The sequence below is a fragment of the Quercus robur genome, chromosome 9 (genome assembly GCF_932294415.1).
Source record: "Quercus robur chromosome 9, dhQueRobu3.1, whole genome shotgun sequence".
NCBI classification, from domain to species: Eukaryota; Viridiplantae; Streptophyta; class Magnoliopsida; order Fagales; family Fagaceae; genus Quercus; species Quercus robur.
The window spans coordinates 30,250,645-30,267,632 of NC_065542.1; the positions used below are offsets into that span (position 1 = coordinate 30,250,645).

Consider the following 16,988-nt stretch of genomic DNA (forward strand, 5'->3'; position numbering starts at 1 on the left):
ATTGTATTAACCATTCTTTGTTAGAAAATAATTACATCATTTTAAAGGTTTTAAACTAATATTTATAAGTCTTGTCTACTATTTTTATTTTCAATTAACCAAAAAAAAATGTTAATTTTTTCCACGTCCCACAGGTCTGCAACTAGTGTAGTTAAATGTGTGACCTTGTGAGAGGTTTAGCTAACCGTAGAACTCATTGTCATCTCAATATCCAGTGCTCCAACTATGCAGATTTGATATCAGCTTGCCTCCTTTAAGAAAGAGAACCTCTCCATAGCTGATTATTTTTACAAATTCACTAGTCTTGTAAGAATTCTTACAGAAAATTATAGAGAAAGTAGAGTTTTGGGAATTTTCTTCTATTGTATGTTGCAATAATGAATCTATACAAGCATCTCTGTTATATACACTAAGAAAACAGAAAAACTAACTTTCCCTCTCTCTTTTTCCAAACTCTATGCTAAGTTAGTTACAACACGTGTGATAAAGCCACGTGTGTTTTACACGTGAATAGTTAGACTACTTAAACTACTTGCAATTTAGCTAACTCTTCTGTCGTTTAACTGCTGTGTTGATCTTCAGGTTCTTCTTTTCTTTTCTTCCCTTTTGATCTTTAGAACTTTGACACTCCCCTCAGGATGAGAACCAGAACTATGAATGTTTACAATGCTCATCTTGGAAAGTAGAGAAAAAAGTTGTTGAGAACTTAAGTGCTTTTGTAAGAAAATCTGCTAACTGAGAATGTGTTGGGTGTATAGAACAACCTGTTGATGTTGTCTTGTATCTTATCTCTGACTGCATGACAATCTACCTCTGTGTGCTTAGTTCTTTCATGGAACACTGAATTCTCACCTGTTAGAGTGTGATTGACATGACTTTATTCTGTGTCTTAATCCTGAGTTAGTGGTGCTTCCCAAATTTAAGTGTAAGATGGCATTCATGGGCTCAGGCGCTCATAGCACTCACCAACAAAGTCATAAACTCATCATTGGATGCCTAAACAATAGTTTGATGATGGAAAGCAAAGAAAAAAAAAATGAGAGTTGTATTTATTTTCATCTTTAAGGCTAATGTTATTTGGAAAATCCGTGCACATATAACAAAAGAAAAAATTGATGACTTAGGTTTTCAGCCGTGGCTTGAATCAAGGCGTGCTTTCAATTGAAGAATCTCCAAATTGAAATGGTACTATTTCAGAGGGTTTGGAAATTATAATTTTATCTGAGTAATGCTATACTCATAATATTTTTATAACAAATCTTAAATGTTAAATTATTATTAGTTATAATTTGACTCCACCATTAACATTATTTTGTTATTAACTAACTTATTATCTATGTCCCCCCAATAAAAAACTTATTATCTTTGTGAAATTATTTTAAAAATATTATGTACGTAGTACTATTCTTCTCATCAGGAGGATAAAAAATTAAATATGACAATGATTAGAATGTGATTTGCGTCAAGAAGGAAAGAGGATAGTTGAAGGGATTTTTCATCCCTTCGGTCTCGTAAGTCGGTAAGTCACAGGTGGGCCTATCTGTTGCCCAAGGAAGGAGAAGGAATGGTGGGCTTTAATGCCACCAATACTCCTTCGTGCAAGGCCCTTGGGTTTTAAATTTTTTTTAAAGATCATATCCAACAAAATTGACCTTGCAAGCAAGTTCCCTTTTTCCGTAAATTGATAGGATATTAATTTTATATATATATATATATATATTTTCTATTCTTTAATAATTGTTCTAAGATATCAATTATTTTTTAGTGTAAACATGATTAATTTGAATCTCATATTTTTTATTAAATGACAATATATTTTATTAGTTGAATTAATTGAAATCCATTTTATAGCGTTAGTTTATAGTGTAATTAAAACATTAAAACTATTGGGGTAACTGATCATTTACCATATTCTAGTTATTTTCAACCTCATTAACGGAATAAAAGTAGGGAGGAAAAAGTGTACCTCGCAATAAGTACTAGTTTAAAACATGTTCAAAAGCAATTTAGTGTCATACCAAAAAGTTCATTAGCACTTCCACTTCGATCATCTAGTCTAAGTCCAACTAATTATTGGCATCCAAAAGAGATATATCAATAACTCTAATGTCTGTGAAAGAGGGAGGAAGAGAGAATTAGAAAATTCATAGGTTTACTGGTGTAGCAATAGAAAGAAATAGATAATTGGAAACTACACTAAACCAAATGATCACAATCAATAAGAAATCAATATAAAAGACTTGATCTTGATCGGACTCCTACGTCTTCATCAAATATATAAACTTAAATACAATCACACTCTTAATTACTACATCTTCCAATATTCAAACTATAATTCACAAGACAAATACAATTGACAATACACACACGATAGTATATAATAAATACAAATATTATTTCAAGACAGACCCAAATGGCGTCAAACTTTCGAAACAATTTTTAACTTCCAAAGGTTGTTAGTTGATTGCTTACTTGGAAATAATTTTGCCCATCATAACACCATGTCAAATTCGATTGTCAATCGATACCAATATATTACCAAGGAGCAAGTAATTATCTCCCATTATCCACGAGTTTCAGTAACTGGTCATTCATGCTATCATATTCAGCAGTTGTACTGGTAGAACCACCAGTGCCAACATCAATATCGAAAGACTTATTAGTTGCACTGAGCAAGTATACAGTCTTGTTCGCATAGACATCAGTGTTTTCCGATGGCTTTTTTTCCATTTTTTTCAATCTCTCCAGCTCTGCTGCCACCTCTTTCATTGAAGGTCTATCATCCCCTCTCAACCTTAGGCACCTTTTTGCAAGATTAGCAACTTCCTTTAATTGCTCAATATTACCATCATTAACAATGTGAACTTCAACAATTTGAAGTAAGCGGTCCTCTTTTATGGCAGAAACAAAGGATGTTGCTAAATTTCTATCAATTTCAGGCCTATCAAATGAAAGTGCCTTCTTACCTGTGAGTAGCTCTGCTATAACAACACCAAAACTATAGACATCACTTTTTTCTGTTAGATTGCTAGTTTGTAAGTATTCTGGGTCCAAATACCCCAAAGTTCCTTGCACCAAAGTGGTCAATTGTGTTTGATCAAGAGGAACTAGCCTTGAAGCTCCAAAGTCAGCTACTTTTGCTGTATAGTTATCATCTAACAATATATTTGCGGTTTTAATATCTCTATGTATAATTGGCATAGAAGTTGCAGAATGCAAGTATGCAAGTGCTTCAGCAGTTTCTGTAGCAATCTTCAGACGTTTTTCCCAAGAAAGTAAGGATGATCGGCCTTTATCATGTATGTGGTCACAAAGAGTTCCGTTTGTGATGAATTCATAAACAAGTAAAGGCACTTCTGTTTCTAGACAACAACCAAACAACTTAACCACATTCCTATGGTTAATTTGGGTAAGCACAATCACTTCATTTATGAATTGCTCAATTTGACTCTGATCACCAATTTTAGACTTCTTAATGGCAACAACTTTGTTATCAGATAGTACTCCTTTATACACTGTTCCATAGCCTCCTTGGCCAAGGACTGTACTCTCGTCATAGTTGTTGGTGGCCTTTTTTAACTCTTTTGCAGTAAAGATTTTGGTTGTCATAGAACTTTCGTGATTAGAGACTTGTTGTCTTAACAATAAACCACCATTTTGCTGGAAGAATTTTTCTTTGAGCTTGAGGTGCTTTCTTCTTTTTAGACCCCAATATATCCAAGAACCTCCCAAAAGCAATATTAAGAGGCTTACGCTGATACCTGCACATATTCAAACTTGCATTTTCATTAAGTAGAACGTTTTAACTTCTTTAAATTTGTTAATACCACTGTCTCTGTAATGGCACAAATTTTGATACAGTAGAGAAGTATATTTAACATACGTATCGTATGAAGACGCAATCAAGATTGGAAGTAGAATAGTTTACGACTGCCACAAAAACATAAACTCCACTATGAGCGGCTCTCAAATCAGGTAAGGACAAATTATATCAAAATTAAAAATATACAATTGAAAGAGAACTGGTGAACCAGGTTTTGAATTGACATCCTTTTATAAAACCAAGTTGAGTTCCTTTGTTAATTATGAAGAAGACATTAGCGAAGCTAAGAATGCATAATTTTTTCTTCAAAAAAATCATGGCATTTATATCAAAGATTGGACCTCCCACGAGCAAGTATTAAGAGGCAATCTGTATGGTTTTTGAACTTGTTTGGATAGCGAACCTAGCTAGTTGAGAATCAAAAGCATCGTTTATATAACCAAATGCAGGAACTGTTTTTTTTTTTTGAATGTCTAAATTTCTTATTTTCATCAAAATATCTTATTTTTGCATAGTCTATGACAGTGAATTCAAAAAAAAAAAAAAAAAAAAAGCATAATAAACAAGAAGAAGAACATCGGATTGATAACATCTGTCGGTGAAGACCTCAACTTCTCACCAAGTCAATTGAAAAACAAAAAACCAACCCTCAAGTCTAACCTTAAGGGTCTGTTTTGATAGTAGAGTTTAAGTTTTATTTATTTTTTATTTTTAAATAAATAACTAAAAATAGTTTTAGCTTTTAGAGCGTTTGACAAATTATAAGATAAAATGCTTTGAAGTTGATACCTCAGTTAGGTAACGGATTGAAAAAAAAAAAAAAAAAAAAAAAAAAAAAAAATATATATATATATATATATATATAAAAGAGATGATATCAGAGGATATAATTGAGAAGTTTTGTATTTTCATGAACTCAATTAATTCAATTTAGTGCTAAAATTTATTTAATCACTGTTAATATTATGAATATCATCATCATTTATCATATTCATTTGAAATAAAGAGTTTTAAACGTTAAAACCCTGAATTTCAATATTGGTGTTTAGAACCACATAGATAAAACACAATAAAAGATATAATTATAATTGAACTATTACTTGAATCTCAACATTTAATTTAGTTGAAACCTCCTAATCCCCTCCAACATAGAGATCTAAGTCATTTTTCACACTAACGACGATGTCTGGTGAATAAAATTTGGGACATTTGCATTTATGTCATTTCACACTCTATCCGGATATTCTCATGGAAATATAAAATATTTTCGTTAGAGCATCAGCATCTGGGCTTCTATCTGGGTTTCAGTGGTTCCAAGTAGTTTTCAATTTTGGTGGTTCCAATTTTGTTGGATTTTGGTGGTTCTGATTTCAGTGATGTTCCTGGATTGGTGGCAGTAGCTTGGGTTTTGTTGGTCATTTGTGGGCTTTATGTTGGTGGTGGTGGGTGATGGGCAGTGAGGCAGTGGTGGTTTGTTTGAGTTTCATTAGCTTTTTTTGGGTTTGTTCATGGTGGTGGTGGTGGCAGTGATTGGTGGGTTTTATTTGGATTTTGGGATTTATTTGGGTATTGGCTTTGAGTTTTTGTTTGGGTAATTGGGTTTCACTTGGGTATAATGTTTGAGTTTGAACTGACAGCTGTGCTGGAGGTGGTTGAGATAAAGAAAGAAAGTAAGAGTCAATAAGGAAGAGAGACAAAAATTAGAGAGAGGAGAGAGATGGGAGAGAAGAGATGATTTTGGGTTATATTATTTTATAGCGTAGATATATTATTTTAATGTGTTTGCATGATAAAATAAAAATTGAGATATTGAGTGTATTGTAAAGTAAGATATTATAATTATTGTTTTTAAATTCGAATCAGACCGATTGGTTTGACTAGGTTAACTGGGAATTGGTCCTATAAGAACCCAATTCTGCTGGCAGGACTTAAACATGCTCTCAGCAAGTGAAATAACATGTCCATCATGCAAACTATTGGGCCACACATATCTTGTTGGTTAGGAATGAAAAATTAATAAATTTAAACCAATTTAAATATCAAATATATTAAAAAAATTAAATGACACATTACAGTTTGACTCTGACCTCAAAAATTTTGAACATCTTCAAATTTTTGTTTCATTAAATGGTCTGAGTTTCAAAATCAAGGTTATAATAGATAAAGTATATCTTTAAATGGTAAAATATGATATAATTTGCAATTGCATGCTCTTACACTTCATTCATTCTTAAAAGTTTTCTTTATTTATTTAATGGGCTGGCTGAGAAAAATCATATAGATTCTTTTATGGTAGATTAAATCATTACATCACAGAGGATAACTTTACTTAAAAAAAAATAAAAATTAGAGAGATGATAACGATGATTCTGGTGTCCAGCAGACAACGTGAGTTACGTGACCGGAGAAAGAGGCCAATGGGCAATGGCAATCCATAATAAGAATATAAAAAGTTTCGTGATATTTCTCTGTTTGGAATCTTTGGATCGATACATCGCAGACTTTGACTTGTGTAAATATGTCGTTTTGTTTAAAGAAGCGATACGTTTTGTCAAAAAAGAAGAAAAAAAGAAGCGGTACGTGACATATTGTCGGGTATTGTAGCAGGTGGGGACTAGGGAAGTCTGTGTTTCTCCTTTGGTTGAAACTTGAAAGAAAGTGACATGTAGTCATAGTGCATTATCAGAAAGAAAAAGTGAGAGAGCATGAAAAAAAAAAAAAAAGATCGATATTTTGTTGGCCAAATTATACTTTTTGTCAGTTTCAATTTGTATCTTTTATATTATCTCAATTTTAAATTAATTGATTTCAAATTTATCTTTTAACTAAAACAACTTCTATGCATAAAATTGAATTTATTTTAAAAGTTGAAGGATGAGTTTGACTATATAAAATTGAGTATTCTGTTAATAATAATAATAATAATAATAATAGTACAAGAGTAAATTCATTACCTTAGTCCTTAAGATAGAGAACAAAAAATGACTAACAAATGTTTAGGAACTAAGTTAATTTTAGAAACCAAATTAATCACTTTTGAAATTTATTGAACCTGATTGGTATCAATCTAAATTTGAGGGTAAGTTAATAATAATAATAAAACAATTCTTATATGTATTATTATACTTACACAGTGCAACGATAGATGTCTTAATAAGTTGGTTGCCAGGGATGCGTTGACAGCCTGTTCGTACTGTTCGGTCGCCCTTTCCATTCTCTTCGTGTATTGGTTCGTACCCCTCCCAACAAGTGCAATTGTGACCCCCATTAGTGTTATTGCATATTTGGTCCTGGTAGCATGGGTTTGATTTGCATTCATCAATATCTGAAACACAGTTGCAGACCATGTATCAGAACATGAACAACCTTTGTGCTCCTTTAGGTTTTTCTTTAGGGAAGAAATGGATAATATTGCTTTTTATTCTGATACTATATTAAATTGTTGATTGTCTCAAAAACTTAAATTATTGGAATATAGTTAATTTAACCAATTAACCACGTACTTTTAACAAGTTGCAATATTCATAGTTAGTCAATAACTAGTGTAATGCATGGAGAATTGGGAATATTAACAACTTTTTCCCTTTTTTGTTAATATGTTTTTATTATGATTAAGTTTTTATGAAACTATATATTATAATATTTTTAAAAAATATGATGTGACAAGATTCTGATGTGTTAGTACTTAAATATAAAATAGATTTCAACACTTAATTAAAAATATATATCAGAATAATGATATGTAAAATTATAAAAAATTAAAAGATAATGTGACAAACTATTATAAATTCAATTAAAAAATTCAAACGTTTTCAGTTTTATATATGCTAGTCGCTAACCTTTGCGTTGCATAAACTTTTTTTCCTTAAAGTTAACACTTATATATACATTATAACTAAAATTAATTTCTCTATTATCAAGATGAATATTTTATTTTCTCAAGAACTCTAAAAGAGAAAGAGATAAATAATCATTCCCAAACAATATTTAATTACGGAATTAAGTGCGTCATCAAAGTACATTTGAAAATTATAATTATTACCCAAAACAAACTTTCTTAAAATCCAAACTTCTTCAATCTATAACCAAAAAACATGTTGCAGATCGAAAATTTTATAAATTAAGGGGGGGTGGGGGGAATGAAACAAACACTTTGACACAAAATCTAATAAAACATGATTCAAAACCAAAATGAAAAAACCAAATCACATCAAAATCCAAAATTTCACTCTAATATCCAAAATAAAGAAAAGTATTTCAAAATTTATAACAAACCAAAATTAAAATGAGATTAAAGAAATAAAAGATAAAATTATCGAAATGGAAACATATATCTGTAAATTTTATTATATTAAAATAGCACAAATTAATTAAAATTTTTATATAAAATAAATATATATTTCAAAAATATTATTGAAACTTTAGTGAACCATTTGAAACTTTAATAGAGTTTGATCTAAATTAAATTACCAAAATGCAAATATATATTGAACCACTTGCCATATGGTAAGCAATGTGTAAATTTTACTATATTAAAATACAAAATTATAATTGATCAAAATAATTGAAATAAATTTTAAATTACATTTTAAAATTCTTGAATTTTTTTTGAAATATAATTTTAGTTGGAGTAAAATTTTAAACTTTTTAAAATTTAGCTAATAGAGTTTTACCTAAAATTAACTATAATTGAACTATATATATCCTAATTAATAATAATATATCCTAATCAATTGATGCGGTCACGAATTTTAGAATCAACTTTTACATTTTCAATTAATTTCATACTTATCAACCAAAAACAAAACAAAAAAGTCACAAGTTGAAACTTTGTTAAAAAAAAAACTAATATATATATTAGGTAGTACCTGTGCAAGCTTTATCGATGTATGCGTTCCCTTCAAAACCTGAGGGGCACCTGCAAAAATACCCAGGACCGTTGGTTGAATTGGAACATTCACTATTATTTGCCTTACATACATAGCCTTTTAGATTTCTAGGATCTTCGCATGTCTTATTTGCAATTGTCCAATCAAGCACCACAGGAACGGTTGATATATTTTGTAAATTTTGAAGATCTGAAGAGGTGTTAAATTCCTCTTTTTTCACTACAAAAGCGTAAACACATGAATTGTCGTGGGATTCCATGCCATTAAAGGGAGAGATATCCACATAGAAATTTACTACTCCTTGTGGTATAGAAGTCTCACAACAGCCCTTGCCAGAGCAAGGCCATTTAACGTCACTGCTACTACGGTCACAGCTTGATATGCATGCACTCGGATAGATACCTGAAGCTTTAACATACGCAAATATGTCACAACCAACAGCAATGAATATGTTCTTCCTGTCTGAGATGGGAAACTTTGACCATATGCTCTGCATCTGTGATAGTGAAGAACCATTGTTGAAACAAAGACGGGTTAAAGGGTTTGAGACTAGCAGCTCACCATCATCGAGTGATATGTTGAGGACTTCTATGTTAGTATTGGCCAGAACTGGTTTTGGAATCCCAGACATGTTTTTACAATCGATGTGAAAAGATTCATCAAGGTAGCAACCCCAGCTTGTTCCAAACGGGTAGGGGATTTTAACACTTCCACAATTCATTTGGCTTTGGCATCTCGGATCGAGTTGAAATGCTGCTGTTACTGCTGAAATTATCAACAAAAGTAGCAATCGTTGGTGCAAAAGCAGTCCATGTAAAGCCATGGTTTTGCCTTTTTCGGTGTCTCTGTTCTTTTGTAAAATTTAGACTGTCTTAATTTGTGCTATAGACAGCCTAGAATGGCCAACTTTATAGAAGGCAAGTAACTCTTTGGGGAGACTAGCTGGCACTGAATGTAGGTGTATACATGGGTCGCTTGGGTGATCAATTATTGGCCAAAAGCGAGAGAGAGAGAGAGAGAGGCATAAAGAATAGGAGTTAGAGGATCCTATGTTATCCGGAATAGTGATAGAATTATTGAGAAGCTCGTGCTAAATTACTAAATTTACCTTTTCAATTCAATTTAGAGCTCGTTTAGTTGTTCTTTAACAAAATCCAAAAAGAGCTTTAGGAGCGATAAAGTGTTTTTTTTTTTTTTTTTGGGAAAAGAAAAAAAAGAAAAAGAAAATAAAAGGGGGTGTCTGCTGGCAAGAACGTAGAGAGCTTTCTATGTCCCATAAAATTCTTCTCTATTTGGTTGGACTTACGGAAAAGTGGAAGGATAGAAAATGGTAGGAAGATAAAAAAGTGAGAGCACAGAAATTATTTTAATTTATCTAATTTTTATTTAGTTGGGAGTAGAAAAGTAGAGGGATGAAAAAAGTGAGTTTGTATAAATTTATTTATATACCCTTGTTAAAAAATGATGGCCAATTAAAACAAAAAAGTGACCCAAAAAAAAGAAGCAATCACCCAATTTATTAAAAAATAAAAATCATGTCCCTAAAAAAAATCATATCTTGTTAAACAAAAAAAAAAAAAAAAAACTATCACAGCCCAAGAAATTAAAAAAGAAAAAGAAAAAAAAGGCAATATTCAGGAAAGGGAAAAGAAAAAAAGAAAAAAAAGAAGAAGGAAGAAGTGCTCAGGAAAGCACAAAAATTTTTTAAAGATAAAATAAAAAATAAAATAAAATAAAAAAAAAAGAAGAAGAGAAAGAAGAAAGTAATTGGACGAATTGTCCATGTCCATTTGCATATGGGCATTTTCACCATTAAATAGTCTTATTTTCTCCCTTTAGTTCTCTCTATTTTGGTGAGAAAATTTTTTGATAGACTTAGAGAGAAAACACCTAAAACTCACAATTTATTTTTCTTCCTCTTCACCCAACCAAACACACTTCAAAAAAGTTTTTTCTTCCTATTTTTTCTCCAAAGTTTTCCATCCATTCTATTTCACCTCCAAATAAACACACCATTAATATAAACTAAAATTTGATTTTTTTTTAAAATTTAAAATTTATTGTTCATGCTCTATAAATCTAGAGCTTTAAACATTATTCACTATTATTTTAACAAACATTCAAAATATTGAAGACTTTTTCAATCAAAGCAGTATGTCGCAAAAATTTACTCATATACCCTTGTTAAAAATGATGGCCAATTAAAACAAAAAAGTGACCAAAAAATAAAAGCAATCACCCAATTTATTAAAAAATAAAAATCTTGTCCCAAAAAAACCAAAAAAAGAAAAGAAAAACAAAACAACTATCATAGCTCAAGAAATTAAAAAAGAAAAAAGAAAAAAAGAAAAGGCAACATTCAGGAAAAAAAGAAAAAAGAAAAAGAAAAAGGAAGAAGTGCTGAGGAAAGCACAAAAATTAAAAGAAGGTAATTGGACGAATTGCCCATGTGCACTTCATTTTTATCCATTAAATAGCCATATTTTCTTTCTTTAGTTTTATCCTTATTTTGGTGAGAAAACTTTTTGGTAAACTCGGAGAGAAAACACCTATGTTTCATCATTTATTTTCCTTTCTCTTCACCCAACCAAATACACTCTAAAATTTTTTTTTCTTCCTATTTTTTTCCAAAGTTTTTCATCCATAATTTATTTCACATTCAAACAAACACACCCTTAATGTAAGCTAAAATTTGAATTTTTTTTTTTTTTAAATCTGAAATTTATTGTTCACGCTCTATAAATCTAGAGCTTTAAACATTATTCACTATTATTTTAACAAACGTTCAAAATACTGAAGACTTTTTCAATTAAAGCAGTATGTCGCAAACATTCTATCACCGAAGTCTACACAACACTGACAACAGTGTCATTCGGATACTTTTGATATAGGTAGTCATTATTAAGTTGGAATCCATTAACATTTTAAAAATTGTTCTTTTATTGATATAAAAAATAATACCATGTCATGTAATTGATATTCTCACTGATGAGGGTAAAAGTTTGGCAGTAATAAGACATGGTCTTTTAACTGACAACCCCAAGACCTGGGGGTACATTACACCTATTCAATTTTCACACGATTCAGGGTGAATTCTTATGGGGTGTTAGGTGTGTTTACATATGCGCACGTTTTAGAATAAAATCGTCACTTAAAGTCACGATATCAGTTAAAAATGCATGTGTAAGTTATTTCCCAAAATTTTCACACAATATCGGTTCTTTCTATTTTTTTAGTTTAAAAGTTGAATTTATTTGCAAAACTCTCATAGAAGTTTAAAGTCGGATATTTAATTCTCTTTAAAATATGGGGGGTTACATGATTTCTCACCTATGCAGGGCCTTCGATGGTCTGCCTCAATCTCTGAAAGTAGAATTTCAAGTAGCATGAATTATCTGACTTGCTAAACATTGTCTCTAGCGATGCCTCTTCCTTTGTCCATGTGCTAGTCTGCCAGATGTCTATCCTTTTGTTAGCTTAATTGAATTAAAAGGGAAAAAAAGAGAGAGTAAACGGTACGTTTTAACAGAATGAACTTGTCTGCAACATGCTAAAATAACTCCAATTATTCTGTCATATAGTCTATATGGTCAAAGCTAAACAATATATACATTACTATCAATTAATGCAAATGTATTACGATGAATTAACTAATTATCTCCCTTCATGCATCTAAGGGTTTCAATACATAGTTTCTCCTGCTATTGTACCAAACACATTGAGATGATTTCTTAAGTAGTTAATATAATTTATAAAGATCATCAATTAACCCAAAGACATCAATAAAGACATCATAAACCAGTAAGAGAACTTTTGTTTTTAGACAACAACTTAATACCTTAAGCACACTCATATCAATTATAATTTTGATGAGAACAATTCTTTCATACCCCTATTTAATCAATTTTATTATTAAAGGTCTTGATTACAAGTTCTTAGAGTTTAGATAGTGAAAAGTCTATGTTAATTGACTTTATTTAGTGACAAATTTGTATGTATTTTTTTAATTATTTTAATATATATTTTTGGGACTTAGATGTATTTGAGGTAGATTGTACTTGAGCCCCTTTACTTTTGTGAAAGCTACATTCAAAGTTATCTTGTGACATCAGGCGACCTGATCTGCACACGAATGACACGTGACAAAAAGCCAGGATTAGAGTGTTGATTAGGCAAGTCGTGATCATCTCACGACTAGCCAGGCCACAACAAGGTCACGAGTTGCACAACTAGTGTACTCTGTTCTTTGAACTTTTTCTGTCCACTGTAATTCTGCCAATACACACGCTATGAGCTATTGTGTATGGTTGGGCCTTTAGAGAAGGGTTATAGCAAACTCTAGAACATAAGTTGAATATCCAAGGGGCCACATTTTTAAGAAAAGAGAGAGAGAGCTTTTAGTTTTTGAGCAAAAACACTCTACATCTCTTTTCCATCTCTTTTAATCTTTGATTGAGATATGTATTCCCTTCATCTCACACCAATACACAATGCCTTGTGAACTGTGAATGAAGTTTTTGGAAACTTAGGAAACCACCTTCAAAATCCAATTTATTTTATGATTTCTCCATTGGCGCTTCAATAGAGGGTCTCTGGTAAATTAGAAGGAGAAAGGGCTCAGTGAGGCTGTTTGCTAGCTGGAGTTTAGAGGGCTCAAGTACACTAGGTTTATGGGTTTGGAAGGTTCATAGTGTCCTATGTTCTGCAACTATATTGTCTAGTGGAGATTTCCAACAATATGGTTTGGAGAGAGGTTTTTCTGCTTCGAGATTTGAGTTTTCCTCAACACTTCTTGATATTTATCTTTGGTTTGCATACTTTTCCCTTATTTTCATATTTCCTTTTATATATTGTGCTTGTTATAGCTTAGTTATTGTTTTTATGTAAATTGGCTAATAATTTATATTAGATTAAGGGTCCGTTTGGATTGAACTTATTGTTACTGAAATTGAAAACTGAAAGTACTGTAGCAAAATAATTTTTATATATGTGAATAGTATCATGAGACCCATTTTTAATATTTTTTAATGCATGAACAGTGCTGGTTGTCCCTTGGAACGCATGAAGTGAGGGGGAAAAAAAAAAAAGTGGAAAAACGCAACTTTGGATTCAACAAAAAACGCTGAATCCAAACGGCACCTAAATTGTTAGTTTATCTTAAAAGTGATTAAGCTGTAAAAAAAGCATGGTTTAGGATTTTAAATATTTGTTTGGAGTAAATTAGCATTTTTCAGATAGCAAAATACAATGACCCCATACATCTTTAAGGTGAATTTCTACAATTAACCCTTTTTTCTTTTGTTGCTGAATGTATAGACAAGAATTATAAGTGTACAACATAGGATTGATGAGTCATAAAATTAAAAAAAGAAAAAAGAAAAAAGAAAAAAGAAAAAAAAAAAGAGGAGGATTGATGACTTTTTCTGCAAATGAAGACCTCGACTCCCCCCGCCTAGTAAAAGAAAAGAGAGGAAAGAAGACTTGAAGTCTAGCATAAAGTCATTGCTGACGTCCTTATAATCGAGTGTTTTAATACTTGCTGACGTTCTTTTAGCATATGGACTGTGACTGATAAAAATCAAATAAGGTATTCTAGCTTTTACCTCATAAATTTTAGTTTTTATGTATAATTTTTTAAAATCTTATTTTTTTTATATATTTTTTTACTTTTTAAAATTTTTAAAAATACAAGTATATTTTATTATATTTTTAGCAAATATTTTTTACTTTTTCAAAATTTTCAAAACTCAGGAATGTTTTACTATACTTTCAGCAAAATATTAAATAAGCTGTTTTTAATTCTTGCATTTAGTATTCAGTCATGTTGTTTAGCAGACACAAGTCACAACGTGACCAAAGGGACCAAGGGCAATTCCAAAAGCAAAAAAAGGTACGTGATATTTTTCCATTTTGATAGGGACCACAGTGTTTTTATTCCAAAAGCAAAAATAAAAGTGAAATGAATTGTGGAATGAACGATTGTGGTTCGGTTGGTGGGGACTACAATGTTTGTCATTTGGTTGAAAGAAAGTGATGTGTTATGGTGACGTGCGTATAATTTAGGGTAAGTTTGGTTTAGCTTTTTGATATTGTATTTTTTGAAAAAGTAAGAGTTTTAAAAAGTGATGTATGAAATTGAGTTTTTTGTAAAAACTGTAAAAATGTGTTTTTTTTTTTTTTTTTTTTAAATTGAGTGTATGACTAACACTTATAAAAGTGACAGTTTGAGAGGTAAATTACCAAAAATGATAATGTATATATAAAGAGAATTCTTTGTTTTAATTATCTCTCTTAATGAAAGTTATGGACACAATATTTTCACAAAATTTTACAATAAAGTCTATATGACAAGTTGTTAATGGTAGGAAAAAAAAATATCACTAGTAGGACTAAATGAGAACTAATAACAATTTACTATGTAAACTTTATTATGAAATTGTTATAAAAATATTCTGTCAATAGTACTTTTTTTTTTCTAAAGAAAAATAGTACTAATTTAAAAAGTTTAGAGATATAATAAAATGTCATAATATTTTTACAATACTAATTTAAAATTAATCTTTGTAAAATAAAATTTTATTAACACTTATTTTTTAAATGAGTTCTTTTAGGATTATACATGTACCCACAATTTTTTCTCTACTACATACTCTATAACATTACAATTATGAAAAAAAAATATTTGTGAAATAATCTATGTTCTTACTCTCTATATTTTCTTCCACATTGCTTTACCCAAACCCAAAAACTTTTTTTTTTCTTTCTTTCACTTTTTTCTTATCCCCTCGTCTTCCACATTGCTTTACCCAAAACCAAAAACTCTTTTTTTTTTTTTTTTTTTTTTTCATCCACTTGTTCACTTCTTCCTCATCTTTTTATTTTCCTTTTCTTTTACTTTCCTCCACACAAAGGCTCCCACACACACAACTCTCTCTCTCTCTCTCTCTCTCTCCTCCTCCTCCATATTTTCCATTTATCTTACCAAATTCAAAAGGTTTTTTTGAGATTAGATATGTAAGACGTAAAAATTAAAAAAAAAAAAAGAAGAGAGAGAGAGAGAGAGAAGAGAAGAAGAAAAAGCAACATAGAAAAAGAAGAAGAAGAAGAAGAAGACGAGATGCCACAGCACAACAGCATAGAGGAGAAGAAAAAATCATGAGCAATTTAGGAAAAAGAGAAACCCACTAATGGTAATATTTTTGTTTTGAGAAAACACGTTTGTGCGTTTTGCTAGAGGAAAGTGTAAACAAACGGGCACTTATATGGAGCAAACTGAGCATCGAAGAGCTCAGAGAGAATAACAAATAGATTCACTTTTTGTTTTTTGGAAAAGTAAAATGTAAAACACTTTTTTCTTAGACTAAATAAAAATAAAAGTAAATCTATTATAAATGTTAGCTGCTTATCAATGATTAGCAAATTTTTCACCATAGACAGTGTTGACACTACGCTTTGCAATTTGTATTTAACTTCACATAGAAGGTAAACGGGTAATTTCACATTGGAAAATAGGCATCATAATTGTGGACATTAGATCCTTAATTTCATTTCATCAAAATGATCTTGATGATGTAACGATCAAATCAGCTGGTCATAAACCCTAATCAGACCATCAGATTGAAAGTCAAATCAAGTTTTAATGACTGAGATGCACTATCATAAATTGAGTCCGACTATATGTGATTATGAATAGTTGATTCCAATTGGTTGTAATTATAATCAATTTGAGATTAATGACGTGTCATAATTTGATTGGCTAGGACTACATCTTATGGTAAGGTTGCATACACATGATTAATTAGATAATCAAACATTAATTATTCAATGAGTAATTTGTGTAATTATCTATTTAATTAGAGTAAATCTGGAACTGATTAGGTCTGAAATGGAAATGATTGGAGCCTATTAATGTTAATTGTAAAATAATTTGGGACCTATTAATGTTAATTATGCTGAAATTATTTTCCAACAAATGACATTTTCTCACGATTTTGTTGATATCTCTCAAAATATTTTGAATCTATGAGTGAGGTTAATTTTTCCAGAAACTAGACACTCGAGGCTTCAATTTGAGCACAAAAATGAGACAATTCCAATCAGAATTGAGTAAGATATAATTTTTTTTTAACTTGGCTCTGCGAGCTCTTACAAAAGCTACGAAAAAAAATCGAATTCTAGGTCATTTTGTTTATTCATCACTCCCACCAACCTCCACATTTAATGCACTAGATTTCTCTAAATACTGAAATAGGGTCTAGGTTCATTATTCTCTTTGA

General features: G+C 30.7%; 1 protein-coding gene across 2 annotated transcripts in view; it reads right to left on the minus strand.

Moving 5' to 3' along the window:
* Positions 1 to 2,197: 2,197 nt before the first annotated feature.
* Positions 2,198 to 16,988, minus strand: part of LOC126700506 (putative wall-associated receptor kinase-like 16) — a 55,058-nt gene continuing 40,267 nt past the window's right edge. The window contains exons 1-3 of one of the 2 annotated variants that reach the window (XM_050398682.1): positions 8,692 to 9,888; positions 6,954 to 7,148; positions 2,198 to 3,761 (exon numbers count right to left, since the gene is read on the minus strand). In XM_050398682.1, coding sequence (XP_050254639.1) covers positions 2,554 to 3,761; positions 6,954 to 7,148; positions 8,692 to 9,535 — 2,247 coding nt within the window. In that variant the 5' untranslated portion in view covers positions 9,536 to 9,888 and the 3' untranslated portion in view covers positions 2,198 to 2,553. Of the gene's footprint in view, positions 3,762 to 6,953; positions 7,149 to 8,691; positions 9,889 to 16,988 lie in introns of those variants that run through there. The other variant, XM_050398681.1, reaches the window with a different exon arrangement.